The sequence below is a fragment of the Felis catus genome, chromosome A2 (assembly GCF_018350175.1).
Source record: "Felis catus isolate Fca126 chromosome A2, F.catus_Fca126_mat1.0, whole genome shotgun sequence".
Classification (NCBI taxonomy): Eukaryota; Metazoa; Chordata; class Mammalia; order Carnivora; family Felidae; genus Felis; species Felis catus.
The window spans coordinates 8,868,564-8,883,847 of NC_058369.1; the positions used below are offsets into that span (position 1 = coordinate 8,868,564).

The following is a 15,284-nucleotide window of genomic DNA, read 5'->3' on the forward strand; positions in this document are numbered from 1 at the left end:
ATGATATACCTACTTTGGAAGAAAGGCAATTTCTTAACACTAAGGCCACATTTACCAGACTATGTAGCAATTATACATTTCAAATATACATAAAGGAGCTGAAAACTTAGGTTCATAAAAACCCTACATGTAAATGTTTATAGGAGCTTTATGCATACTTGTCATGACTTACATGGAACCAAGATAATTTCAATAGGTGAACTGATAGAAAATATCACTGGTGCATCCACAGGATGAAATATTCTTCAGTGATGAAAGAAATGAGCTCATCAAGCCAAAAGACATGAGGAAAATTTTAAATCATATTTCTGTTTTTTTTAAGTTTATTCAGTTTTGAGAGAGAGACAGAGACAGAGCGTGAGCAGGGGAGGGGCAAAGAGGGAGACACAGACTCTGAAGCAGGCTCCAGGCTCTGTTCTGTTAGCACAGAGCCCGACGTGAGGCTCAAACCCACGAACTGTGAGATCATGACCTGGGCTGAAGCTGGACGCTTAACCAACTGAGCCACCCAGACGCCCCTTAAGTCATATTTCTAAGTGCAGGAAAACCATATGACAAGGCTACACACTGAATGATTCCAAGGGAATGACATTTCAGAAAAGAGAAAATTAAAAGTCATTAAAAGATCTCTGGTTACCAGGATATGGGGGGGAGGGAGGGAGGAATGATGAGGTAGGGAATAGGAGATTTAAAAAAAATTGTTTTTTTCAACGTTTATTTATTTTTGGGACAGAGAGAGACAGAGCATGAACGGGGGAGGGGCAGAGAGAGAGGGAGACACAGAATCGGAAACAGGCTCCAGGCTCCGAGCCATCAGCCCAGAGCCCGACGCGGGGCTCGAACTCCCGGACCGCGAGATCGTGACCTGGCTGAAGTCGGACGCTCCACCGACTGCGCCACCCAGGCGCCCCGGGAATAGGAGGTTTTCAGAAGAGTGAAAGTGTTCTATATGATACAGAAGTGATGGAGACACATCATTTCACATTAGCTAAAGACCTGAGACTATATGACACAGCGTCAACCTTAATTGTAAAATGAGGACTTTCATGCATCAAAGTTGGTTCAACAAATGGAACAAGGATATTACAACAATACAAGATATAAAATATAGGAAAAACCTTGTCAAGGCAGAGGGATTATGTGGGAAGCCTCTGTATTTCCTGATTAAATTTTCTGTTAAAATTCTCTTAAAGTTAAAAAAGTCTACTAGGAAAAGAAAAAGGCAGACACATTCATATTCACACCTGATAACTGATCCATGAGAAGCATAGACCATCTTTCATTCAATGAATTTCAACTTATTTCAGCAAGCCATTACAGTGCTCTATGAAGCCTGCACCGAGACTTGGAAGGGAGGACAAACAACTTCCACTGAATGCCTTGTTAGAGCACCCAGCACAGTATACTTTGAGAAATGAAATGACTGTCTTTGTTACTGTCAGTAACATCTTGACTCAGACCTAGATAAGGCAAGGTCCTGTATTCCTTGTCCTGGCAAGGTCTTGTATTCTGGCCTTAGTATATGCAGGGACAAATGTTACTTTGATTTACACTGGAGATGGGGGAGGCATAAGATTCCTAGAATCTTTTCACCTCAAAGGGGCAACTCAGAGAATCACTCAAGACTAGTCAACAGATGAAGATAATGTCTTGCTGCCTGGTGCTAAAATGACTACTGGGTGTGTGGTCAGTAGTAATGACCACTGGGCCCAGTTATTAGTGAGACATCCCAATTAAGACATAAAAAGCAACAACTCTGGGGCGCCTGGGTGGCTCAGTTGGTTGAGTGTCCATCTTCGGCCCAGGTCATGATCTCACGGTTCGTGAGTTCAAGCCCCGTGTTGGACTCTGTGCTGACAGTGCGGAGCCTACTTGGGATTCTCTCTCTCTCTCGCTCTCTCTCTAAATTAATTAATTAATTAAAAAAAAAAAAAGGAGCAATTCTGCCTATGCTCCACCATGTACAAATGTGGTGATGTCATACCTAAAGTCTACGGACTACCATTGCTTTTCACTCAGGTACTCCTATGGAGCATCTGGGGGAGGTCAGGGGCCTGGGAAAGGGAGGGGTTTATTTCAGTACTAAGACATCTTGCAAGAGATGGAGCAGAGAATAGGTCACCCCCTCCCACAGGCGGCTATCTCATAGGTCCAAGGTTTGCCCCATAATGTCTCAAGCTGGTAACAGAGCAGGCCTTTTCCAAGGCCATCATGGGTAATTCCAGGAGGCGTGAAAGGAGGCCAGTGAATCATCTACAGTGAAGAAGTCTCTGTGGGCACGACCAGGAGTGCCAGTTCAATGGCAATTTGAAAACCTCCAGCCTTTGGAGGTACAGGTGCCCATTTGTAAACAACAGCATAAACGGGTTCAAGTAAAATTTGTAAACAAGGAATATGTTACTTCCGGAACAACAAAAGAACATCGTTGAGGTTGGGGGTATTGCTAGGGAGAACAGCTATTTCCTCATGATGTTAGAGAAGGAGCAGGTGTCAGATGATCAAACAATTTCCGGTACAATAACATGGTTGACCAGGCCTCACATTTTATGCATGACAATGTCCCATCCAAATTTTGCTAGCTCCTTTTCTCAATATTTGTCTGTCTAGTATGTTCTCAGAGGAGGAGGAGGAGGAGTTCATTAATATAACGTGACACCTGTGTTCTTGTAGAAACAAGGATGCAGTTCAGATCTTGCCTGCAATTGTGTGGGAAGGCAAAGCTGTTGAAGATCCATGAGGATAACCCAGTAAAGGTATATTATGTCCCTTCAAAGTGAAGGCAACTGCTCTTGAGATAAACACTGAACAGAACAGACCCAGCCAAATCTGTGACAGCAGATTTACCCAGTTGTTGATTGGTTGAGTCAGTAATTTCCATACAGTTGGAGACTGGATATAGACCTCTGTTGGGCGTGACCACATTTACGAGGTTACAGTAATCCACTGTGAGGTGTCATTCATTCATTCCAGATAAGAATAGGTCAAATTCAGCTGTTCAAAGGAGAAGCACTGGGAATAATCAGCCCCTCGCTAAACAGGTTTTATATGTGGTTTCATTCCTTCAAAGGCCTGAGCAATTTATGTTGAGCCATATTAACTACTCAATTTAGAGGGCACAGTCCGTGAGGTCCCATTTTGTCAAGATAATTTATAAGTGCCAAAGGCTTCATTTAATTTTAATTTATGAATCATTGGTTCGGAGCTTCCTAGATCACTCTGGGTTCTTTTAGAACAACCAGGGCTATGTCCATGGAGGATTTCGACAAGACCATAGTTCTGACAGTCAAGAAGAAACAGCTGTGCTGTTTTTCCCCTATATCCTATTCAGTGACTGCCATGAGACCATCAGGGGTATCCTGCTTAAACGGGAGTGGGATCCCAGGTATAGCTATAATTTGAGACCTAGTATGGACTGACTGCTTAAAGGTTCTTGAGTTAGTGCATTACATTAGATAGCAAAATTGATCCAGAACTTATGTTATAGAGGCTGAAAAGCCAAGCAGTGAATTCTTACCTGTTCTGTTGTATAAGTTCTTTTTGTACATTTTAGATTTCCAATTCAGTCAAATTGTGGTCCTTTGTTTCCGTACTTTATCTATTAGTCCCTTCCTCGAGCATCCCTCTTTTGTTTTCTTTGTCCCTGGATATACTTTGGCAGAGGGGGTGCCTTTCTACCCTGGTGTTTATAAACGGTTTCCTCCTGAGAGTCTCAAATCAGTGCCATCAGGGTTAGGAGCCTTCCCCATGATAACTGGTTGCTTTCATGGGTTTAAGGACAAGGAGCTTAAGTCAGCTTTGAACCAATTCCATTGCTGTGTCAAAGGGTGCCATGGATGCTGTCCTCTCAATCCCGCAGAGTCAGGATATTTCTTGCAGAAGAGGCAGGGGCAGGAGCAGCAGAGGTACTCAAAGGTCCCATTCAACCATCTGGTATTCGGAGGTGGACTCAGCCCACCACTTACTGGCTGCCTTTCACCCTTTCTTCTTTCTCTTTCCAAATGTCTGCTCTCCCAGGAGTAAATGCTGAATGAGGCCACCTCTTTCCACAGGGTATACAGGGGCCAACCCAGCCTCTGTCACAACTTCACTCTAACACAGGGAGAGAAACCAGCAAAGACATTGACCCAGGACCACTTTAAGGAGGGCCCCAATCCGACAGTCCTGCTCCCAAAAGCCTAGAAATTCTCACAACTGCCAACTCTGGTTGGCTCAGTCTAGAACTGAGGCTTGCTGGGTCACCGACGCAGCACAGGACAGCACAGGTCACAGCACGAGCTCACCAGCCCCCGGCAGTACATGCTACCATCAGGGAGCAACTTACAGCAAGAGAGGACAGACCCACAGAATGGTGGTCCCTGTGGACACACTGCTCACGGTGCCAACTGTTATGGTACTTGCCGAGAAGTGGTTCAGAAATTGAGGCGAATGGCGATGCAGCCCCAACAACACTGTACACAGACACCCAGACAGTCGGAAAAGGCTTAGGACTCACATTAACAGAGGTCTCAGGGCAAGGCTGCCTGTTAAGGCAGCTCTGAAATGGCTTCAGGAGAACAGAAATGAGCCTGGCCGGGTAAGGAGTCCATTGGGGTTGGGGAGCGGGCGGGGGCAAGAGTTCTGAACACAGGCGGGGGCTTTTCTGGTTGGAATCTCCTACCTGTTCTAGAGGAGAGACCACCCAGGCTTTCTCATCAGCTCATCCAGCGGGGAGCACAAGGAGCAAGGGAGGTGGGAGTGGAGAGGGCAGGGAGAGGCTTAAGCTGTCAGCACTAAAATATCCAAAAATGCAAAGTCTGACTGCTCATTACAAGGACAAACATAGGTTAAGAAAAATATGCATTCGCAATTGTTTGTTGAATATAAAGAAACCCTAACACGAGGCTCAAGAAATGATTAAAACTGTGTATTTGGGGGTGGCTGGGCTTCACAGTGTTGGAAGGAACTAGGATTTGTTCACAGTGATTTTTTTTTTTTCAACGTTTATTTATTTTTGGGACAGAGAGAGACAGAGCATGAACGGGGGAGGGGCAGAGAGAGAGGGAGACACAGAATCGGAAACAGGCTCCAGGCTCTGAGCCATCAGCCCAGAGCCTGACGCGGGGCTCAAACTCACGGACCGCGAGATCGTGACCTGGCTGAAGTTGGACGCTTAACCGACTGCGCCACCCAGGCGGCCCTCACAGTGATTTTAAGTCACAATTCCCTATCTTACAAATTTACTTAAAAAATATAGAGAAATTTACGTATATTACACTCACAGTCTTGATTTCATTTTAACTTTTATACACAGGAAACCATTTGACAATATAACTAAAGTTTACAAAAGTGTAAACCATACAAAATGAAAACTTTCAAACGCCTAACTGGAAGGACACAGAGTATCAGTCTGTCCTTCCCCCCTGTATCACACTCCGGGTATTTTCCAGGAGTAAGTAGCTTATTACAATATTTTAGGAATTTGAGCTTAGCTCCTTCAATGCACTGGATTTTCAAATATTTACAGAAACTTCGGGTAATTTTCCTCACATCAATTGAAATAGAAATTCATTTGCTTTAGCCTGTTAAATGTCAATGTTCTTTCGGGAAAAGTGCATTCACTAACTGATCCAAAAATGAAAGATGACCTTCAGGAGCATCTGGGTGGCTCAGTCAGTGAAGCGTCCAACTGTAGCTCAGGTCATGATCTCACGGTTCGTGAGTTCCAGCCCCGCGTCAGGCTCTTTGCTGTCAGTGCAGAGCCCGCTTCAGATCCTCTGCCCCTCCCGTGCGTGCTTTTTCTATCCCTCAAAAATAAACATTAAAAAAATGTTTAAATGACCTTAAGAAAACTTAACTGAATGCCTCTCACATGTTGAGGTTCTCTTGCCTAAACAGAGCAGATTCTACTTAGTTCCACAATTTTCTTGCTTTCCTCACATGTTACCTCTCAATCAACTTAAGAGTTTCTGAGCCCAAGTGCCAAAGGAAACCAGAGCCAAAGGGCTGTGCTGTTCAAGCAGCAAAGGAACCCAAAGGAAAGATCAGAATCAGCTCTTATGAGCAGCCTGCTTCCCATAGGATAGAAGAAAAGCCACATTCGGGAGGTTTCACGTTCTAGGGGCCCGTTTGGCTCAGTGGGTACAGCAGGTGTCTCTTGAGCTTGGGCTCATGAGTTCAAGCCCCACTTACTTAAAAAAAATAAATAAATAAAATAAATTGGGGCGCCTGGGTGGCGCAGTCGGTTGAGCATCCGACTTCAGCCAGGTCACGATCTCGCGGTCCGGGAGTTCGAGCCCCGGGTCGGGCTCTGGGCTGACGGCTCGGAGCCTGGAGCCTGTTTCCGATTCTGTGTCTCCCTCTCTCTCTGACCCTCCCCCGTTCATGCTCTGTCTCTCTCTGTCCCAAAAATAAATAAACGTTGAAAAAAAAAAAAGTTTCCATTCTAGACTCCCCTGGTGGAGACAGAAGTCCTGAGGTGGGTCAGTCTGTGGAAAGGACACCTGAGCAGCCACGGGAATGAACTCTGGAAGCCCCACACACTCGCAGGGGAGGTACTGCTCCAGGAGGAAAAACTGGGCACCATGAACTTCCTTTTGCAGCCTCAAGGGGGGGCCAACGCTTAGACAGACCACCCTGAAGCCTCTGCTGCCACTGGCATTGCTCTGCACCACCAGAGATCAGAGATATTTTATTTTTTATTTTATTTTATTTTATTTTATTTATCTTTATTTCATTTTATTTATCTTTATTTTATTTATCTTTTATTTATTCGCACCACCAGAGATATTTTAAATGACATCAACCCAGTGTTGGAACAATCCAGCAAATCACTCAAACCCAGTGTTTATGTGGAAAGGAGAGGGGAAAAAAAAAAAAACTGTAAGGCCCTTAATAAACTGGCTCAACAAGAAACCTCCCAAGTATGAACCGCATTCACAAAAACTAAAAAAATAATAAGACCTTAATTATTTCCATGAGAACAAACTGCTTTACAAGCTATGAATCATAGTTGAACACCACAGGTCTGCAAGTCTAAGCCTTGGAAATTCATCCCAACTCGTCCAAATCAAAGAACAGACCTCAGAATATTAGTAGCACACTCAAGGGACGGAAAAAGTAAAATAAATAAATAAATAAATAAATAAAAATAATAATAATAATACCTGAGGTGTAATCCCAGAAATGTTTTTTTTTTGTTTTGTTTTTTTTCTGAAATTCACTCCTTTCTTGACTCTTTGGAAATACTTCATAACTGCTTTTCGCGTTGTATGGATTAAATACGTTTTTATTCCCTGAAAAACTTGAGACTAAAATTAATTTTTTTTAACATTTTATTTATTTTTGAGACAGAGAGAGAGACAGAGCATGAATGGGGGAGGGTCAGAGAGAGAGGGAGACACAGAATCCGAAACAGGCTCCAGGCTCTGAGCGGTCAGCACAGAGCCCAACGTGGGGCTTGAACTCATGACCTGAGCCGAAGTCGGAGGCTTAACTGACTGAGCCACCCAGGCGCCCCCAGGCTTATTTTTTCATTTGAGTGGCATCTTTGTTAAAAAAAATTTTTTTACATTTATTCATTTTTGAGAGACAGAGAGAGACAGAGCACAAGTGGGGGAGGGGCAGGGAGAGAGGGACACACAGAACCCGAAGCAGGCTCCAGGCTCTGAGCTGTCAGCACAAGAGCCCGACGTGGGGCTCGAACTCAAGGACCGCGAGATCATGGCCTGAGCCGAAGTCGGACACTTAACCGACTGAGCCACCCAGGCGCCCCAAGACTAAAATTAATTGAAGAAATGTTTCAAATGTGACAAACCAAGGGAGGGAGGGGCTGTGCTGTCGGCACATCACCCAGTAAAGTTTCAAAGAGGAACCGCCACCCAAAGGACTTCCCATAGGATGTCTGTGCCCAGGAAAGATCCTGGGGGGAGAGGCACAAGGATTTCATACCACGTTGTACCGGGCAGTTACTCGCTACTTTTCTATTCCGTAAAATGTCCAGGAACAAAAAACTACACCCTTTTAAAAGAGCCATCCACTGACAGCGGGAAAATGAAGTATCGGGTCTGTTTAAAACTTTATTATTTTTTTTAACATTTTATTTATTTTTGAGACAGAAAGAGACAGAGCGCGAGTGGGGGAGGGGCAGAGAGAGGGGGAGACACAGAATCCGAAACAGGCTCCAGGCTCTGAGCTGTCAGCACAGAGCCCGACGCGGGGCTCGAACCCACGACCGCGAGATCATGACCTGAGCCGAAGTCGGACGCTCAACCGACTGAGCCACCCAGGCGCCCCTCGGGTCTGTTTAAAAGGCACCATAGAGAACGAATAGTTCATAATGACTCTGTGAACTGGAAGAGGGAGGCGGGCCAGGAGGGATTTGGAAGTTAATTTAGGCAACGAATGCCAGTCCTAGGGAGGGCTGGGCGCGGCGGGTGGGGGGTGGGGCGACGGTGCCGCGACAGGCTCGTGGATTTCACGGTTTCCCCAAATTTTGGAAAACTCAGGAGAAAGCCCGTCCCCTCTGAAGAGAAAGGAGAGAATGGAGACCCCAAAGGCCATACTTAGCATCTCCCGTGCACGGACACCAGAGAGCCGGTCACGATAGCCCCCTGTCACCACGGTCACCGCACCATCTGGAGAGACGCGGAGCTGCGGGCGCGGAGCTGTCCGGAGGCTCGAAGGCCGAAGCTGCCTCGCACAGGGACCGCACAGGTCGTCGGGGTGCCGGCGGCCGGCCCAGCCCCCTGGCCACGCGCGGACGGGACTGAGGTCCGAGCGGCGCCACCAACGGGTGCGCACGGTTCACAGTCGTCCGCGAGGAGGCCAGTTCACGCCACGGCCAGCTCCGGCCAGTTCCACCCAGCACTCCGCCCCCCTCTCCGGAAGCCCGGGCCTGCCCACTCACCATTTCTAGCTTTCCTGTGTCTCCCGGCGTCCTACCTACGATTTCCGAGGAAGGTCCAGGGCTCAGCAAGACAGAACCCGAGGCACAGCGACGTGGAGGACTTCAGCGCCAGCGACCCGCGATCCAAACAATGGCGGGAGCCAGAAGCCTCCCGCGGCGCGCCTGCGGAGCGTCGCCCCACCCCCTTGCCCTGACGTCTCCCCTGATTGGACAGGTTGCAAGGCCCACCCACTCCCTCCGGAGTGACTGCAGGCCCGAGGTAAGGGGTCCGTGGAACGCCAGCTGCTGGGAGCCGCTCCTGGAACTGTGACCCTTCTTTGCAAGTACAGACCCTTAAAAGTCACCTGGCTCCATTTTGATCGTTGACTATTGACAGCGTTGGGGCTTCCACCCGATGCTTCCCCATCCTTATTTCATAGTTTAAAAAGCCTATTGCCTTCCAAGCCTATTGGCTGGGATGGAAAATTGGAGCCCCAGTCTCAGCTGGGGGCAGGGACTCTTCGGAAGACCAACCACAGTTGTAAGAGGCATTGACTAAATTCTCAGGTGTACGTTTTACACTGAAAGAAAATTTATTTTTAGGTCATCGTTTGAATGTATACTTAGAGAACTTTGATATATAAAAGGCTAGAATACCCCTATAAGGTAATTCGATTCCTGTTTTAACTGATCTAACAAGAAACAAGAAAAAGTTATGTAAACATGGGACATTCTTGGAAAGTATTAATATGCTTAAGAGATTGGATTGCAAAACTTTTTTTTATTTAAAAAGTGCTTATTTTAATTTTTTTAATGTTTATTTAGTTTTGAGAGAGAGAGAGAGAGAGAGTGAGCAGGGAGGGGCGGAGAGAGATGGAGACACAGAATTGGAAGCAGGCTTCAGGCTCTGAGCTGTCAGCACAGAGCCAGACGTGGGGCTCGTACTCACTAACTGCCAGACCATGACCTGAGCTGAAGTGGGAAGCTTCACCGACTGAGCCACCCAGGCGCCCCTAGAAAGCAAAACTCTTAATGCATGTATCCACTTATTTGAACAACCTTAGGGTGGGCATTTCTTTTTTTTAAATCATTTTATTTTTACATACACCGAATATTTAAAATGTGCATGTTTGTCATTGTCCAGACAAAAAATTGGATGTGAGAATGAAAAAAATAAAAAAATAAAAAAAATCATTTTATCCCTATCCCTTATTGACCCCATTCCTCCACCCACCTCACCTCTGATAATTATCAATTAATTCTTTATACTTAAGAGTCTGTTTCTTGGTTTGCTTCTCTCTCTCTCTCTCTCTTTCCCCTCTGCTTGTTTTGTCTGTTAAATTCCACATATGAATGAAATCATATGGTATCCGTCTTTCTCTGACTGACTTATTTCACTTAGCATTATACTTTCGAGCTCCACCCATGTTGTTGCAAATGGCAATGTTTCATTCTTTTTTAATGGCTGAGTAATACTCCATTATAGATATAGATAGATTTCACTTTTTGTTTACCCATGCATCTATCAATGGCTGCTTGGGCTAGTTCCATAGTTTTGCTATTTGAATAATGCTGCATAAAGGTAGGGGTGCTTTTACTCATTTGAATTAGTGTTTTTGTATTTTGGGGGGGGGGTGAATACCCAATAGTGTGATTCCTGGGTCATAGGGTAGTTCTATTTTTAATTTTTTGAGGAACCTCCATACTGCTTTCCCCAGTCGCTGCACCAGTTTGCATTCCTACCAACCGCTCAAGAGGGTTCCTTTTTCTCCAAATTCTTCCCAACACTTGCTGTTTCTTGCATTTTTGATTTTAGCCATTCTTTTTTTTTTTAACATTTATTTATTTTTGAGACAGAGAGAGACAAGGCATGAACGGGGGAGGGGCAGAGAGAGAGGGAGACACAGAATCGGAAGCAGGCTCCAGGCTCTGAGCCATCAGCCCAAAGCCTGACGCGGGCTTGAACTCACGGACCGCGAGATCGTGACCTGAGCTGAAGTCGGAGGCTCAACCGACTGAGCCACCCAGGCGCCCCTGATTTTAGCCATTCTGACAGGTGTGAGGTGATATCTCATTGTAGTTTTGATTTGCATTTCCCTGATGATGAATGATGTTGAGCATCTTTTCATGTGTCTGTTGGCCACCTGAATGTCTTCTTAGGAGAAATGCCTGTTCATGTCTTTTGCTCATTTTTAATTGCATTATTTTGGGGGTATTGAGCTGTGTCAGTTCTTTATGTATTTTGCATACTAAAACTTTACCAGATATGTCGTCTACAAATCCCTTCTACTCAGTAGGCTGCCTTTTAATTCTGTTGTTTCTTTTGCTGTGCAGAAATTTTATTTTGTTGTAGTCCCAATAGCTTATTTTTGCTTTTATTTCCCTTGCCTCAGGAGACAAAACTAGAAATATGTTGCTATGGCTGATGTCAGAGAGATTACTGCTTATGCTCTCTTCAAGGATGTTTTCGGTTTCAGGTCTCACATTTAGGTCTTTAATACATTTTGAGCTTGTTTTTGTGTTTGGTGAAAGGAAGTGGTCCAGTTTCATTCTTTTGCATGTGCTGTCCGGTTTTCCCAACACTTTCCCAACATTTGTTGAAGAGTTGAACAACTTTATTTAGATCCAATTCACATACTATAACCATAGACCCCTTTAATTTTTACATCTCACCAGTTTCCAGTACCTACATAGATGCATGCAATCATCACCACAGTTCATTTCAGGACATATTTATCTCTTAAAAAGAAAACTCTATACCCTTTACTTATCACTGTCCTATCTTCCTACTCAGCTCCTTCAAGTGCCAGCCCTAGACAACCATTAACTTGTTTCCTGTCTATGTAAAGTTCCATATTTGTTGACTTTCATAGGAATGGGATTATATAATATGTCGTCATTGTGTTTGACCTCAATCACTCGATATAATTTTCTCAGGGAATGCCGTGTTGCAGAATGTATCAATACTTCATTCTTTTTAAAAGTTGAGATACAATTGGGGCGCCTGGGTGGCTCAGTCAGTTAAGCGTCCAACTTCAGCTCAGGTCACGATCTCGCGGTCCATGAGTTCGAGCCCCACGTCGGGCTCTGTGCTGACAGCTCAGAGGCTGAAGCCTGCTTCAGATTCTGTGTCTCCTTCTCCCTCTGCCCCTTCCCCGCTCACACTCTGTCCCCCTCTCTCTCTCTCTCTCTCTCTCATAAATAAACATCAAAAAAATGTTTTTTTTTAATTTTTCAACGTTTTTTATTTATTTTTGGGACAGAGAGAGACAGAGCATGAACAGGGGAGGGGCAGAGAGAGAGGGAGACACAGAATCGGAAACAGGCTCCAGGCTCCGAGCCATCAGCCCAGAGCCTGACGCGGGGCTCGAACTCACGGACCGCGAGATCGTGACCTGGCTGAAGTCGGACGCTTAACCGACTGCGCCACCCAGGCGCCCCCCAAAAAATTTTTTTAATTGAGATACAATTGACTTATTATATTAGTGCCAGGCATACAACACAGTGATTTCATATTTGTATATATTGAGAAATGACCACTACCAAAAAGTATAGTTAACATTAATCATCACATGTGTAGTTACAATTATTTTTCTGCAATGAGAACATTTAAGATCTACTCTCTCACCAAATTTTAAATCTATAATACAGTACTATGAACTATATTATAGTCACCATGCTGTACATTACACCCCCATGACTTATTTATTTTATAATAGGAAGTTTGTACCTTTTGACCACCTTCCCCCATTCTGTGTGCTCTTGGCCATTTGTAAATCTTTCTTGGAAAATATCTATGCACGTCCCTTGACTTTTCATTTTTAAAATTTTTTAGAGATTTTCATTCTCTTTTTAAAAAAATGTGTTTAAGTTTATTTATTTATTTTGAGAGAGACAGAGACCGCTTAAGTGGGGGAGGGACAAAGAGAGAGGGAGAGAGAGAGAATCCCAAGCAGGCTCCCCATTGTCAGCACAGAGCCTGATGCAGGGCTCAAGCCCAAGAAATCATGAGATCAAGACTGAGCCACCCAGGCTCCCCAGAGTTTATTTCTTTTCTTTTCTTTTTTAAATTTTTTTTTCAACGTTTATTTATTTTTGGGACAGAGAGAGACAGAGCATGAACGGGGGAGGGGCAGAGAGAGAGGGAGACACAGAATCGGAAACAGGCTCCAGGCTCCAAGCCATCAGCCCAGAGCCCGACGTGGGGCTCGAACTCCCGGACCGCGAGATCGTGACCTGGCTGAAGTCGGACGCTTAACCGACTGCGCCACCCAGGCGCCCCTCCCCAGAGTTTATTTCTATGTAATCTCTACACCCAACATGGGGCTCAAATTCATGACCCTGAGATCAAGAGTTGCATGCTGTACCGATTGAGCCAGCCAGGTGTTCCTACATCCCTTGACTTTTTACATGTAGATTATTTGAATTGTAGGATTTCTTTATGTATTCTTTTTTACTTTCAACATTTTATTTATGGGGGCGCCCGGGTGGCTCAGTCGGTTAAGTGTGCAACTCTTGATTTCGGCTCAGGTCATAACCTCACAGTCATGAGATGAAGCCCCATCTCGGGTCCTGCACTGGGTTGAAGCCTGCTTCAGATTCTCTCCCTCCCCCCCTCTTCTGCTTGTGTTCTCTCTCAAATATTTTTAATGTAGATTTTACTGCAATTTTATTTTTTAATGTTTATTTTTTATTTTGAGAGAGAGAGAGAGAGAGCGTGCGTGAGTAGGGGGAAGAGGCAGAGAGAGAGGAGAGAGAGAGAATCCCAAGCAAGCTTTGTGCCATCAGCATAGAGCCCTACTCAGGGCTAGATCCCATGAACCTCAAGATCATGATCTGAGCCGAAACCAACAACAGTTGGACGCTTAACCGACTGAGCCACCAAGGCACCCCTATATATTCTTAATACGAGCACTTTTCAGTTATATTATTTGCAAAAATTTCTTCCTGTGGATTCTGTGTTTAGTTACATTTTATCCATTACAAATTTTTTTAAATGTTTATTTAGTTTTTGAGAGAGAGACAGACAGAGTGTGAACAGAGGAAGGGCAGAAAGAGAGGAGACACAGAATCTAAAGCAGGCTCCAGGCTCTGAGCTGTCAGCACAGAGCCCCGTGTGGGGCTCAAACTCACAAACTGTGCATGACCTGAGTGGAAGTCACATGCTGAACCTCCCGAGCCACCCAGGTACCCCATTTTTTTATCCACTTTTAAGTAGTTTACTAGTGTGAACTACCCTGACTGTGAAACCAGTCTCCAGAACTTGCAAATGATCTCGCAAAACTGAAACTGTATATATATTAAACAACAAATCCCCATTGTCCTGTGCCCCAAACCCCTGACAGCTACCATACTTTGCTCCGACTCTACGAATTTGATTAGGCACTTCATCTAAGTGGAATAATACAGTTTTTCTGTCTTTTTTTTTGACTGGCATGTTTCGCCTAGCATAATGTCCTCAAGGTTCACCCATGCTGTAGCATGTGTCAGAATTTCATTTCTTTAAAAAAAATTTTTTTTAACATTTATTCATTTTTGAGAGGCAGAGCAGGCGTGGGGGAGGGGCAGAGAGAGAAGAGACACGGAACCCGAAGCAGCTTCCAGGCTCTGAGCTGTCAGCACAGCTCTGGGCATCCATCGTCACAGGGCTTGAACTCACAGACTGCAAGATCGTGACCTGAGCCAAAGTCGGATGCTTAACCGACCGAGCCACCCAGGCGCCCCCATTTCTTTTTAAAGCTGAATAATATTCTGCTTGTATGTGTATACCAAGTTTTGTTGATCCATTCGTCTGTTGATGGACGCTTGGGTTTCTTCCACCTTAAGGCCACTGTAAATCATGCTCCTGTGAACACAGATGAACAAATATCTGTTTGCGTCCATATTTTGAATTCTTTTGGTTATCCACTCAAAGTGGAATTGTTGGATCATACAATAACACTCTGTAATTTTTTATTTATTTATTTTTTTTTCCTCAACGTTTATTTATTTTTTGGGGGACAGAGAGAGACAGAGCATGAACGGGGGAGGGGCAGAGAGAGAGGGAGACACAGAATCGGAAACAGGCTCCAGGCTCCGAGCCATCAGCCCAGAGCCTGATGCGGGGCTCGAACTCCCGGACCGCGAGATTGTGACCTGGCTGAAGTCGGACGCTTAACCGACTGCGCCACCCAGGCTCCCCTGTAATTTTTTTAAAAACTACCATACTGTTTTCCACAATGGCGGCATGCATTTATATTCCTACCAGAAGTGCATAAGTAGATGGGGTGCATGGGTGGTTCAGTTGGTTAAGCGTTGGACTTCAGCTCAGGTTGTGATCTCCTGGGTCACAAGTTTGAGCCCCATATAGGGCTCTTTGCTGAAGGCTTGGAGCCTAGAGTCTGCTTCAGTTTCTGTGTCTCCTTAACTCTCTGCCCCTCCC

General features: G+C 45.1%; 1 protein-coding gene and 1 non-coding gene across 22 annotated transcripts in view; both read right to left on the minus strand.

Annotated features, from left to right (window-relative positions):
- Positions 1–9,073, minus strand: part of LOC101082633 (zinc finger protein 709-like) — a 37,388-nt gene extending 28,315 nt beyond the window's left edge. For 9 of the 21 annotated variants that reach the window (XM_019817973.3, XM_011289265.4, XR_006590265.1 and 6 more), the window contains exon 1: positions 8,885–9,067. In XM_019817973.3, coding sequence (XP_019673532.1) covers positions 8,885–8,887 — 3 coding nt within the window. In that variant the 5' untranslated portion in view covers positions 8,888–9,067. The other 12 variants (XM_045045847.1, XM_019817964.3, XR_006590261.1 and 9 more) reach the window with 7 other exon arrangements.
- On the minus strand, positions 8,183–8,266 carry TRNAR-UCG. Its single transcript has one exon. It is a non-coding gene; the product is annotated as a tRNA-Arg (tRNA).
- Positions 9,074–15,284: the final 6,211 nt, after the last annotated feature.